At 42.2% G+C, this 14550-nt stretch overlaps 1 protein-coding gene across 3 annotated transcripts in view; it reads right to left on the minus strand.

Moving 5' to 3' along the window:
* LOC100556413 (protein argonaute-1) overlaps positions 1 to 14550 on the minus strand; it is a 34499-nt gene that overhangs the window by 7179 nt on the left and 12770 nt on the right. The window contains exons 2-16 of one of the 3 annotated variants that reach the window (XM_062962293.1): positions 13842 to 14028; positions 11403 to 11523; positions 10127 to 10308; positions 9196 to 9332; positions 8425 to 8559; positions 7604 to 7691; positions 6443 to 6590; positions 5205 to 5324; positions 4525 to 4647; positions 3568 to 3701; positions 3211 to 3395; positions 2501 to 2660; positions 2036 to 2126; positions 1048 to 1242; positions 382 to 516 (exon numbers count right to left, since the gene is read on the minus strand). In XM_062962293.1, coding sequence (XP_062818363.1) covers positions 382 to 516; positions 1048 to 1242; positions 2036 to 2126; positions 2501 to 2660; positions 3211 to 3395; positions 3568 to 3701; positions 4525 to 4647; positions 5205 to 5324; positions 6443 to 6590; positions 7604 to 7691; positions 8425 to 8559; positions 9196 to 9332; positions 10127 to 10308; positions 11403 to 11523; positions 13842 to 14028 — 2141 coding nt within the window. Of the gene's footprint in view, positions 1 to 381; positions 517 to 1047; positions 1243 to 2035; positions 2127 to 2500; positions 2661 to 3210; positions 3396 to 3567; positions 3702 to 4524; positions 4648 to 5204; positions 5325 to 6442; positions 6591 to 7603; positions 7692 to 8424; positions 8560 to 9195; positions 9333 to 10126; positions 10309 to 11402; positions 11524 to 13836; positions 14032 to 14550 lie in introns of those variants that run through there. The other 2 variants (XM_062962292.1, XM_008120670.3) reach the window with 2 other exon arrangements.

Consider the following 14550-nt stretch of genomic DNA (forward strand, 5'->3'; position numbering starts at 1 on the left):
AAACAAAAACATGCATAAAACCACAATAAGCCATCAACACAATTACTATTAACACAAAACCCAGGATTTCATAGCATTGAGTCATGGAAGTTGGTATCAAACTGCATTAATTCTGCAATTGAAATATATTCTGTTTCTATGTATGTGCAATATAGCTGCAAAGCAGAAACAAAGGTATAGCTCTAGGCTCTTTTATACACAATGCACACATTGCAGGGGCAGGAGAAACTTTAAATGCTGTTTGTATTGACCCCCCCCCCCCCTTCAATCATAGCTTTATAGGTTACGAAGAGAACCCATTTTAGTAATCAGGACAAGAACATCGAGCTGCCTATATGCAGGAGAGACACCAAAATACAGTCCCCCATCTTTGAGCCTCACCCTTTCGTTCTTGTCAGCACAGAAAAGGCGGGTGTGATGACGCTTCTGTACAACGATGTAGGTGATGCCTGGCTGGTAGTCCTTCTCCAGTTTGATGCAGGCATCGCGGATGGCCAGAAGCTCATAGTGAAGGATCTAGAAGGAAAAAGCAGCCATGAGGAAGCAATATCTAATCAATTTCTGTACTGAGAAAGAGAACAGATACAGTGCAAGTTTAGCTCGATCCAGGATACTCTCATTTGCTCTATATGAGTACGCTTTCCTCCTCCTCCTCCTCCTTCCCAATGCCATGTCTGTATCGCTCCAACTATTTTCCTGAAGCCCTGGGGTATCTCAGTATCATCCTATTCTGGGAGCCTTTTTGAAACTGAGTTACAAATAAAATGTCAAATAAATAAATGAAATGAGTAAGGACAACTTTCAGTGCAGCCTTTAAATGGCCTTGTAGAAGGTTCACTTAGTGGAGGGAAAACCATGGGGGGCTGGCACCATAAGGCCCTCCTCCAGGGCTCCCCCAAAACAAGGAAATTGGATTGGAATTCTATTTTAATCTTTTGTAAGGTGGGAGAAAGGTCGGTATAAATGCAGCTAACAGCAACATGATATTCCCTTTCTGGGCTGCCCATAGCATCCTGCCAGTTGCTCTTAGGAAGTCGGGGTCCTCACCTGAGGGAGCTGTCCTTCTGGCACTCCGTCGCGGTAGAAGATGATGCGGGTGGGCTTGAAGCGGGTGGACTTGTAGAACTGGATGAGGAGTTCCCTGACCATGTACGAAAGGTCCTCGATGATCTCTTGCCGGGGGCGCTGGACCCGCACCGTCGCGCAGTAACGGCTCGGGTGGGCGTCCATGCTTCCCACCACCTGCAACCAATAAAGAGCAGAAGCGTTGACTCACCAACCTTCCCAAGGGGAAAGGAGATAACTTTTGTTCTCTTTTCTTTTACTTTAGGCTCCCGTCACTTTTGTCATGCTTGGGGGACCAATGGTGACAGAAATGGAAAGCTGTCAACTGGTGAGGAGTAAAACTGGCTCAGAGCAACATTGCTTCTTACTTTAGAGACAGCCTCTGGCCCCTTGGGGCACTGCTGCTCTTGCTGATGCTCAGGCCATGACCATTATAATTGCAGGAGACAAAAAAGCATCGGAAACTAGGGCAAACTCCACAAGAACAGCTGCTGTGCAGATCCTTCCTGGATACTCTTTTTATTCCCCAAGACAAAGGAGATGACAGCTGTGGGCCAAGGACTAGTGGTGTGGTGAGACGAGACAAGGCACAGCGATGGGTAGCGAGGAAAAGAGCAACCAAATTGGGAGGGGGGGGGGGAGCAACAGCAAACAAAAACCAACTATGAGAAATACATCCCAGTCACAGTGTTGGGACACTTTTCAAAAATATAAATCCATATGGGAACACTTGCTTTTTTGGGGCCACAACTTCCAAGAATCCCAGAACAAGCCTGGAGGTGGAAGCATCCCCCAAACTAACTTTTTTCAGAATTATTATACATGTTGAGTATTCCTTCTCTGAAATGCCTACAACCAGAAAAGTTTGAGATTTTTTCTAGTCTTTATTTTTTTGGATTTTGGACTAACCCTGCCTCCATCTTTCACAAGACCACCACCACAACAACAACACTTGAGAAGTAAAACTTACGGCTGTTATCGAGGGCTTCTTTCCATCTCCTGCCGGCGGATGAGTTACATCAGCCCCCAGAAATATAACTGGCTGTTGAAAGACTGCAGAACTGAGGAAAAGACAGAATAGAAGATATAAGGTACCACCCAAAAAGTCTGTCTGAGTTTTGGGGGAGAAATGTTATCTCCGTGCAAAGGCTAACAGGCCAACATTGCTACAAAATGAGGTCCTGGGTCTTGTCTTCTCTTGTTTAAGCTAAACAGTCTTCACGTTCCTCCCCACCCCCTATAATAGGTTTAACACCCAAAGAACACCACTGTTTCAAAACCGCAAGTGAACCTCTGCATTTTGGGTGGTCTGTGCAATTTCCAGAAGCCTCAGGGACATAACATTAGCCACTACAACCTTTGCAGTCTGCTTGAAAGATAGCACCAAAGGGATACAAAGGATGCCCCTGTCATTCTTTTCCACCAGCACACATACCGTTGGTGGGGCACCAAGATGTTGTTGATCCCTCCCAGCTTGACGTTGATCTTGAGGCAGAGGTTGGACAGGGTCTGCGGCGACGTCTTCACCACGTTCTTCACTTGCACGCACTGAGTGGCCATCCCAAGGAGCGTGTCTCCCACTCGCTTCACCTCGGCTGGAGATGGAACAACAGGATGTTTTTAAGCGCCTTAGAATGACTCACAGAAAGACTGGGATTTGGAAGGAATTTCCTTTGAGATACAGGGATAAAAGGCAGCAGTCCCTAGTTGGGCTGAGAACTCTAGGGCCAATTTAAAGGTGCAAACGAAATTTAAAGGTGCAAATGAGCAGAAGGAGCGGCTATCTGTCCACCACATCTTTGATTACTGTTTGCATTTAGGCAACCAGGCTTTGAAAATCTTTTAAAGTGCTCTAAATAGTTTGTGATGTCTGTGAGAAATGTTTTGGCACTTTGCTGCTGTGCTATTGTTCTCATGACTGCTGCCTGATTGTATGAGATTTCTAATTACATTTTTTCATGGAATGTTGACTAACACTAAAGATGCTGCGTATCAATTTTGTCCTAAAATAGGATTAAAAAAGACGAAAATTAAGAAATGGGGGTTAGTCTGTTGAGTAAGCTTTACATGTCAATAGACAGCTCATCATCATCATCATCACGGATGATGACGACCTTTTCTCCCAGCATCTTTCTGTCAACTTACCATACACCGGTGTTTTCCCTGGCAGGATGACAATGATGAGCTGGAGTCCTGAGTAAGTGTTCTTAAGGTGCCGGAACATGGGCTCCACGCTGTCTGCGCCTTGTGCATATTTGCAGAAGCAGGGCTGACCCTGGATTGGCATCCCTGCATCCTTGGATATCTTACGCAATTGGTCTGTGAAGTTTCTGCAACAAGGGAAGATTTAAAAAGCAACGAATTCAGAAGAGCTTCCCTTGTATTTGAGTAAAAGCCATTACAAATCCTGTAAAACATGAGCACTTGATTGCTGCCCTTCCTTATCAAGCAGAGCCAAAGACTGTGTCAAGCCTCATGTCTCATAGCAAAGCCCTCACTTACTTCAGGACTTCTTCCCTGCACTGCTTCTGAGGGGCAAAGCAAGCGATGGCCCATACTTTGATCTCAATGCCGTTGTAAAACTGCTTCCCTCTCATGTCCCAGACCCCCTGGTTGGGTGTGGCGATGGCACGGTTCTGTGGGGAAAGCAAGACATTTCATTCCAAAATAAGCTACACCTCAGGCCACACTCCAAAGCCATTATGAGGTTCTATTCACATAAAGATAATCATTTGAGAAGACTTAACTACCATCAAAATGACTTTGACTTCTGGCAGCTCATGAATGAGGAGTCTCCAAGTCGTACTGAGTGCAAACTCAGGGCTGCTATGGCTTCCTTGGAATATGGTCTTCCCCCTTTCCTCCTGCCTTCTATCCTACCTAGCATTACTGTCTTTTCTAGAGAGTTATGTCTTCTTATATGTCCAAAGTATTCGGGTTTCAGTTCAGTCATTGGTGAGAGTTCTAGTGAGAGTTAAGGTTTCATTAGTCTTTTTAAGCCGTCCACAGCATCCATAAAAGTTGGGCCAGTCAATAATCTGGCATTCAACATTGAATGCTTAATTTAATTTCTCATGCCACATCAAATGCAGCAACTTCTGCCAAAAGTTATCTGGAAACTGACCCCAGAATTGTGCTCGAGAGGCTAGACAGAACACTTCTCAGAGCATTGTCAGGTCCTCTAGTACGGGTCTACAGTATTAAAAAATATCTTCACAACAGCAAAATAAGTAGGCTTCCCATATTCTATAAAGTGATAAAAGGTTTATAGAAACCGGACCATTTGCAACCTTATTTTCCTTCCTGTTTTCAACTGGAAACCAAATTCTCTTACAGATTCTGATGAGTAGTGTCATATTCCCAACTCACTGGTTTCTAAGGTAAGTATCATTACTCTAAATAGCTCCATATTACCAGTTGATAACTTGAACAGTGGTCAAGAATCTCTGTATTGCTCACCCGGCCTCCGTACTGTAAGATTGGAGCTGGCAAGACACGTCCCGTCACCTCCGTCATATCATCCTTCACTTTAATGCCAAACTCCTGTATGTACGGGTCCAGGTTATAACTGGCATTCTTCATCTGTAAGAGAAAGAGAGCTACATTCCCCCAAACAGACCAGGATCCCCAGCAAGTTTGCCCCCTTGGTCTGTGGAACAGTATTTGAGGATGCCAATAATAAGTTTTGCCAATAAATGGCAGAAATATCAGCCTACATAATAGAGAGATCATATCACTTCTTCACTAATTCCCCAAGAGGATTTTGATGGATTCATGTCAAGCATCTAATACATATGCTGATATCACACGTCCACTCTACAATCCTAGGTTTTCAGTGATAGGAACATGTGTGTGTGAGAGAGAGAAATATGGTATTTGTAATCCTATCTTTTTCCATTTTCTCACCTATCATACCTTTCACACATCCAGAAATGCAAGGACTGCAGGCTTACTTAAGGAGAGGGGGGAATTAAACTTTAACTTTTCATAGTTCAGCCACTAAGCAACGGTGGTTTCCCAGTATCTGCTTCTCACCTCTTCAACTTAAAATATTACTTGAAATTACAGGACATAAATTATCAACTCAAATCCCAACCCTGCTTCCTTCCCAGCAAAGCGAAGGGAGAAGGGGCACCTACCAGCCGGCTGATTTCCTCCTGCCTGTCTGGAGCGGACCTCGCTGTTGCTTTGATCATGGTGGAAGTCTGATTGTCAGTCAACTTTTTGATGCACCGCTGGCCGGCCACGATGTTACATACCTGGCAGAACGGACAGAGATCCAAACATTGGTATAGTTTTCTTTGAACTCATTCTCAGGCCCTTTGTCCCAATACAGGGTGCCTCAATGGCACTGTGATGCAAAGAAAGGTCCAGTCAAATGTATGCCATGGGCAAAAATCTACTTCACCCAGAAACAAGTATGAAGAGAACGTTTTTGAAGGGAGTCAACTTCCAGTAGGCCCTATGAATGAAGTTGGGACATTCCTTCGTAAAACTATGCTATCGCTATCCAATTTCACCAGGTGTTTAAATAGCCCAGTAGACAGCTAGGCTTCAGTATCAGTAAAGACTGGAGCTCACTGGAAAAGCAACAGCCTTGCATATTTTGAAACACCTCTGACTGGCCCCTTATCAAAGAAAGTCACTTCAAATCTGAATAGATAATAATGAGCGAGACAAGGATCTTGGGAATACAAAAGACTACATTCATCTCCCAGAATCTCCAGCCAGCATGATCTAAATAGATGTAAGGAAGCATCTATTTTCCAATCTGTAGCATGCCCTGCAGCCAGCTTAAGATGAATACCACCCATTTGTGGTTAGTGTTCATGCTATCCACATGCGCAGAGAAAGAAAAGGGTGGGTCTTCTGTGTTATTATCCTATGTTTTAACCTGGTTTTCACTGTTATTATATTGTATTATTTGCTTTTAATGTGTTTTATCTGTTGAATTTGCTGATTTAAATGTATTTTACTTTGCTTTTTACTTATTTTTGGGCTTGGCCCTGTGTAAACCGCCCGAGTCCCCGAGGGGAGATGGAGGTGGGATAGAAAAATAAAGTACTAGTTGTTATTATTATTATTACTACTGTATTTCATCAATTTTAAGAAGGCATCAGTTATAAGACACACCCTACTTTTAGTGCAACCACCAAAAACAAAATACGTAAGATACAACTGCAATTTTTAGATATTATAAAGAGAAAAAGTGCATCTCAGAACTGAAGAACTACATACAGTAGTTAGCAAAGAGACAGAGAAAGAATGAGTGAAGTATGTTAGCATCAATAAGGACTCAGGTGAGTTAAATAACTGAAGCAATACAGTCCCAAGGTTTACACCATCACGTATCCCATTCCAGAAGACAAGCTTTCACCTCCAGAGGCAGATATGTGTGTTTCTGTTCTTGACCGACTTGCAGACATGGCAAATGGGGGTACTTCAGCTGGAGGTTGTATTTCTGCTTGAAGTATTGTGCAACCGTGCACTCCACCGTCTGGCCGCTCTCCAACTGCAGGGGGAACCTACGCAAACAGAAATGCAGCGGTTTAAGGGGCTTAGAGGAAAGAGCCATTGCCACTTATTTCTGAACGGCGAGTGCTCCAACTAGGTGACTACACAAACCAATAATATTTACTGGGTTGCTGTGAGTTTCCCGGGCTGTATGGCCCTGTTCCAGAAGCATTATCTCCTAACGTTTTGCCCACAGCAACCCAGTGATTCCGGCCATGAAAGCCTTTGGCAATACAGTAATATTTACAAATTATTATTATTTTGCATATGTTAGTATTCATAGATTTAATTGAAAAGTTCCCTCTAAGAATTTCTAGGTCTTCCAGGGCAACTCTACAGTCAACTTCCAGGGAAGATGCCATCTCACACTAAAAAATAGAAATTTTTAATTCACCTTTTTTCACTTTAATGGGGGGTCTTGCACTCCTAATCACAGCAAACATGGAAGGCTGACTCTTAATGCTGTCAATTGCACCCCTTCTCTGCTCAAAGCAGGCAGCTCTGTCCTGTTCAACACTGAACACAACTGAAGCATGCAATCATTTCTTCAGAATTAGATGCCAGTCACGCACCAATGTGAGTCACTGCACTGGGCAAAGAAATAGGTTTTCTGGAAAACTTTGAAGTGCCCACATCAAAGGAGATATTATTTAACATATATTTAGTAATGATGGTCTTAGATCATCCATGATGATTACCATCCTCTTTAATTATATCCCATTTTTGTCCAAGACTGAGACTCAAGGCAGCTTATGTGTTTAAAGTGATTACAATATAATCAAAATACAGTGGTTCCAAAGAAATGCACATGTGTAAACAACATGGAAATTATAGAGGGAACAGCACGCAGCTCCCACACTCTCCTTTGTGAGCAAATTAACAATGGTGCCCCTGACCTATTTCCTTGTCCAAATTCTTAATGATCACAGCAATGATATAGAGCTTTTGGTTCCATGCCATCAGAACCGCCCCGCCCCCCTCTAAGCCCCCATACTACTCTCCCCTTATTCTACCCCTGGCTTACGTTTGGTGGCTAGCTGGCCGCCGGGTAACGTTACACACACGGTATTTCCTCTTCATCTGCCCACAGTGAGTCACTTCCACTTTCAAACCTAGTGGGGGAGAAAGAGAGAAAAAGAGACTTAATTCTACACTGTGTAGTTTGTAAACTACACAAACTCATGATGTTTATTCAGATTGCCATCAGAATTTGTGACAAAAAAGAGATTAAGATTATATGAGAACATCTGAAGCTCACAGGTTGCCTAATATATACTCCCTTTTTGTCTTTTTCACATACAGGTTCTCTCTTTCCTCTTTCTCTCTTATTCCTGTACTTCTTTATTCCACTCCGTTCTGTCAAAGAGGCTTAGACTGAAGACGGGTTTTGGATTAAGACTGTTCAACTGCGGTGAACAAATTAATTACGAGCTAGTAGTATGTTATTAATTGTAGAAGTGTGACTATATAATATTTCTTAAAGGGAGTAGACTTGTAGTTTTAAAAAACAGCAACTAAGAGGTCTGTAGACTAGTCTTTTATTTTTGTTAGTTTGTTTTAGTATATATGTTAAGTATGTATGTCTGTATATTGATGTGTTTTACTTTTGGTGTTGATACGTTCTTTGTGTAGTTGTGAGCAGGTCTTTTTTCATACTAGCAGATTAATAGGATGTTTGTTGTTTTAAATATATAAACTGGTAAACTGGCTGGGATTTCTGGGACTTGTAGGCCAAAACACCTGGGGATCCCACAGGTTGAGAACCACTGCTCTAGGCTGCAACTGCGTGACTTGCCTAGGCTCCTCCAGTAAGGATTAGCAGCTCCTTATTTCCCCCTGTCTTACCTTTGATCTCCTTGGTGAAGCGAACTCTCTGAGAGTCAGTCAGGGGCTTTGGCTGTTCGTCAATGTTCCGGATATCGAGGACTTCACACATGAACTCTATGACAGGTTGGGCCTTATAAAAGGCTGTTGCTGACACTGTTGTGGGGTAAGAGAAGATACAAAGTTCAAGTCAGTCAAGGGAGCAGCCATGATAAATAATAATAATAATAATAATAATAATAATAATAATAATAATAATAAGTTTATTTATATCCCGCCTCCATCTCCCCCGAAAGGGGACTCGGGCGGCTTACAGCAAAATCAGATACAAAACAATAACAAAATACGAAACATCAAAATACAGTAACAAAAACCAATAATAATATATACATGATGTCAACAGTTCCTGCATTTATCTAGGTAACAAGGTAACTAGGCCCACCAGGACCCTCACCCGAGTATAAGCCGAGGTTTTTTTTTTTCAGTCCTAAAAAAGGGCTGCAAAACTAGGCTTAAACTCGAGTATATACAGTATATACAATTATATATATATATATATATATATATATATATATATATATATATACACATACACACACATACGCGCACACACACACACACACACATATATACAAGTAAGCAATGTCAAACTGCATAAATTCTACAGTGTAGATGCACGCCAGTTTATAACGGCTTCAAACTCATCAGTTTGTTTCCAGCACATTTTATTTGATTAAAAACAAAAACAAAAAACAAAGAGGTGGGCGTAGCGTATATGATGCATTAGGTTACCATCGATGTTGAGCATCATCTTCCACATAGCAGGCCTGACAGACTGGTGGAAGCCAAACCAGACCTCCCGACCTCCTCCCAGTGGGTGATAGTATCCTTCCGGGGGAGAGAAGAAGGAACGGCCCACTGGGGTGTACCTAAGGGAGGCAAAGACCATTAGAAGCATTGGTCCAAGTCACACCCATAAAGGAGAGCAAATGTTTGCCATGTAAAAACCTAGATTAAGGCACAAAGCGCACTAGAGTTTCCCTAAACCTCAGCCCTCCTCCTATCGATTTCATTTCTGGCATGAGAGGTCCGGTTTATTCTTATCTGTATATTATTTAAAACACATATATATCTTTCATCATATTTGGAGCTTATATGGAGAGCTTCCACTTCTTCTACCTTCCGCTTTAAGAATTCTGGAAAATGAAATTTTGTTAAGAACAGCTATTGACAGACCACTTGCTCAACCTACAATTCCAACTTTCAAAGTTTCTAAGTAAACAGATCTGAAGTACAGTAGAGTCTCACTTATCCAAGCTAAACAGGCCGGCAGAACCTTGGATAAGCGAATATCTTGGATAATAAGGAGGGATTAAGGAAAGGCCTATTAAACATCAAATTAGGTTATGATTTTACAAATTAAGCACCAAAACATCATGTTATACAACAAATTTGACAGAAAAAGTAGTTCAATACGCAGTAATGTTATGTTGTAATTACTGTATTTACTAACTTAGCACCAAAATATCATGATATATTGAAAACATTGACTACAAAAATGCCTTGGATAATCCAGAATGTTGGATAAGTGAGTCTTGGATAAGTGAGACTCTACTGTACATCCAAAATAGCCCAGAGCTGTTTTCCAGATATTTCTTTTGGGACCACTCCTTTCAAATAAACAATCAATCCATCACAATACTCAACTGAGAAATACTCTCACCTCATGGATGCTAGGTGCCTCATGGCAACGTCAAGGGCCTGGACAGATTCCAGAGGAACGGGGATCTGTCCGCTCACCAAGGCCTCATGAAGCATTCTCCAGCTCACGATGGCCATCCACTTGATAGAAACCTTAAATATCCTGTCTTTGCCTTCACCTGGAATTGTCACCTCAAAGTCAACCTACAACAGAGAAGGGAAAGAAGAACAGAAAGCGGCTAGATGAGTTGGCCTCAACTATATGTATGTATACAGTCAGCTCTCCATATTTGGTTAACTTTTAAGGATCTTATTATTTACTAATTTGATTAATATGGTCTCTCTAAGAATCCCTAAGTCAGGTTGTGAGGTCTGTTAGAAACTAGGCGAGTCTTATATATCTGTAGAGTGTCTAGGGTGGAGGAAGGAAATCTTGTCTGTTTGAGGGAAGTCTGAACAAAATCTGGCTATCGGTATTTTTTTTAAAAAAACCTCTAAAATCAGGACAGGGAAATTTCAGGCAGGAAACAATCAGGGCCAGCTAACACCTCCCAACAAAGCAGCCAGGCTTTGAAGCTGCAAGTGGAAATCAAGCTGGCCAATTGCAACATTCACACTTGCCTCAATCATACAATAGTTCTTTCTCCCACCCTGGACATTCCACAAATATATAAACCCCACTTGCCTAGTTTCCAACAGACCTCACAACCTCTGAGGATCCCTGCCATAGATGTGGGCGAAAAGTCAGGAGAGAATGCTTCTGGAACATGGCCATACAGCCCGGAAAACTCACAGCAACCCAGTGATTCCAGTCATGAAAGCCTTCGACAACAAATCCCTAAGTCCTCCCATGTTTTCCCACTTTCACAGGCATGCTGTGTCCCAAGCCGCACCAAGGTGGGCCTACTTATTATCCATTCAGAATTGTATTTGTGAACACAGATAGCCATTACCACAAAACATTTAACCAAAAGCTTTGTTAATTAGATAGAATTCATTCGTTCTCAACACGCATGGAAACCACAATAGCTCAATGGCACATTTCACGCTCAAGATATATCAACACAAACACAGATATAGGGACACTGATCTGCTCCATTAAAATATTCAAAACATTATAAACAGCTCAGAGTCCAATGATGCAGAAGATCAGTTTCAAAGAATAGGGCATCACTGCCATATAACAGAAGGCTAAGAAGATGCCTTCACACAACTCCTCCTTTGAAAATAGTTCTAGTTTTAGACAAAAAATGAATACAGAAACTATCCACCCACCCAACGGAACACTGCCCTCTTACCCTCTCATTCCCAATCGGCAGGGCAGTGACGGTGTAGATGTTCTTCTTGCCATCATATACTGGCTTCCGGTCTCCAAAGATCTGAGGTTTGAAGTGTTGGACCATGTATTCCACAACCTCCCTGGAAAAACAATGAGTTTGGTTAGGGGACTGAGAAAAGAAGCTGGAAAAATAGATACTGATATTACAATCCTGGTTGAAAACTCAAACCTGGACTGTGGACTGCTTGATTAGAACACATGTTAACCAAGATTCAACTATACTTTTATTTGGTTTGAGATTTTCTAAAATAAGAATTTAGGCATATATGTGGATGTCTTCCTAATGGGAAAAAAGAATTTGAAATTCAAATATCTGAACGAGATAAAATGCAACCGACAAACCATGCATGCCTTGAGTATTTAGCTCTTAGAAACATGAGCAGATGTTTCTGCCTCCAAATTAACAGCTGCAACTAAAAATGACTTTTTGCACCTAAACGACACTCTGAAATAAAGGCTGGAGTGACTTGTAAGAGAAAGGGCTGCAAGCTCTTTTTCTTTCTCACATGAAGAAATTCCTTGGCACAGAATTTGCTCAGTCCTTCAATCGTGCCTTATTTATGTGCAAACTGTTCAGAAGATCCTGAAAATCCACAAACATAAAACCAACCCACTCTTTATGTATAAACTAGATTAGGGTGAATGAGAATGTGAATCTGGATCTTCTTAGTTCTAATATCTATACGTTGGTCTCTGGTAGAAACAGCAGCCTGGATTTCTTTGCTTGTATTATATTTTTCCTTCCCTCTTAATTGTTTCATAATTGCCCTTTGTTTTAAATGGTTGCGAGCCACCTTGAATCCCAAGCCAGGAGAAAGGCGGGATAGAAAATAATAAATGCACAAATTGTTTTCAGAATGATTTATTTGTACTGAATTATTTCTAAACACCGCTGCTGAATACTGAAGGGACATTGAGCAACTAGCCCTCAAAGAAATAAAAGAAAAATGGATCCTAGTTGACACGGAAGTCAAGTCTACTGTCTGCAGAAAGCTCAAAGGTCTGAAATATGTTTTCTAGTAACTAGAGCGCTAGAACTATAATACTGCAGTTCCTCCCCGTGTGGTTTTGACTTTTGAGGATTTGATAACAAATGTAACACACTCTCCAGTGTGACTCTATGGCCAACATCCTCTATGCTGGAGGACTGAGAGATCTAGAGAGATATCTTTATTCCCAGTTTTTCACTTTCACAAGGGTCCTGTGCCCCTAACCCCAGTGAATATAGAGGGCTGACGTACATTAGTGAAGAGAGCTTGTGCTAAATGTCTCCACAGACAAGTGGATAAAAAACCCTGCAAAGTCTTCATACCAAACGCTCTCACTCTTATCCTCCCAAGAATGAAAAAAGAACAGAGTTTAAAAGGCAGTACAATTGCCCAAAGTCTAAGGACAGCTATTTTAAAAGTCTGGGAGCACAGCCAACACGGCACAGCTGATGTAAGCTGACCGGTGAAAGAGCCCAAAGCCCAGTTATCTCCTGAGCCGCAAAGGCATGGCCGGGGGCGAGAAACGAGGTGAGAAGGGACACAGAAGACCTAGTGTGGGTGCGGCGGAAGGAAGAGAGGAAGATGCTACAAGAGCCATTTCCCTTCTTGTCTGACTGCCAGCTTGCAGGGTCAGCTCCCACCACAAGCAATGCCTCTGCTCTTAACAAAGCAGAACAGGTAAAAATAGCTGTAACAGGTGTGCTCAGAAGGAGAGGGGTTCTCAACAATGTGCAGCAAGGGAGAAAAGATGGTGTGATGCCCATATTCTGTCTGAAATTTCTGGCTTTCCTCCCATTTTGGGGGCTGTTTGCTCTTGTTGGCTGTCTTCTAGTCCAGAGGTATCAAACCTATTTCCATCACATCATCCTCATGGTTGCCTTCAGAGGGCCGCTGGTTCCATGGTCAGAGAGTAAGTGTTATATAGTGGTTGGTGCTCTTTAGTTTGCATTCAATTTAGGTCTCCAGAAGTTACTGAACAGCAACTCCCATTGCTTTTGATTATCTACCATGCGGAATGGGGAGAATAGGAATTGCAACCCAAGAGCACTTGTGACTCTGAGGTGGGGGAAAGGTTAAAGGACATTTTAAAGATATTAGACATACAAGCCTTGTATCCAAAATCATACCTAGTCATCAGCCCTAGTCATGATGTCTAATAAAGAGGAACACAGAAGTTGTAAGTCCAACATCTGGAGGACCACATAAAATGACATGTGTTCTAGATGTTTTCAATTCATGAAAGTGCGTGACTCATCCAAGGGTTACCCAATGAATTTCCATTTCTGAGCAGGGCATCGGATTCTGATCTCTAGAATTGTAGTCCAATGTTTAAAGCATTACACTGTGCTACCTGAACAAGGAGGGGCAGAACAAGGAGTAAAATGGCTAAGTACTAATACTTGCCTTACCTGTTGACTCTGCGCGGGCACTTGTCGGGCTTGATATCAACTTCATAGTGGTAGACATCGATCTTGGGGATGTCCACTTCAAAGTAATTGGCTAAGAGTTTTATGGGCTTCCCAACGGTTCCTATCCCAGGCCGGCGCGGAGCTTGAAACACCTGCTGCAGGGGAGGCAGGTAAGCACCGGCAGCAGCTGCTGGACAGAATAAAAGAACACGGGAAGAAGAGATTGAAACACAGTGCTATTCACAGCACTACACATATTTTGCTGTCATCCCCCCACATTTGCAGTTTTGACTTTTGCAGATTTGATTTTTCAGATTTAATTCAAAACATTCTCTGCATCATAAATAACTGTGATCCAAGGAAGTGGGCAAAGCTATACATATGTGCATAAAGCTGTGTAGTCACTAAGGTACTTCAGGAAAAATTGGCTACATATACAGACCAGGCCAATATGTATTAGGAGAAAGAGGAAAGGCACCATTTTGTGTGTCTACTTAAATAATATGATTTATAGCTAGGTAAATAGGAGGCCTAAATACCCAAAATGTACCAGATCACGCCTGAACTGGGATGCTGAGTGGGGTCAGCCCTGCCTAGTACTTGGATGGGAGACCACCAACAAATCCCAGGTGCTATAGACCATGTTTCAGAGGAAGGGACTAGCAAAAGCACCTTCAAGGATTCATTGCCTAAAGAAATTAATGGGATC

The sequence above is a fragment of the Anolis carolinensis genome, unplaced genomic scaffold, assembly GCF_035594765.1.
Source record: "Anolis carolinensis isolate JA03-04 unplaced genomic scaffold, rAnoCar3.1.pri scaffold_10, whole genome shotgun sequence".
NCBI lineage: Eukaryota > Metazoa > Chordata > Lepidosauria > Squamata > Dactyloidae > Anolis > Anolis carolinensis.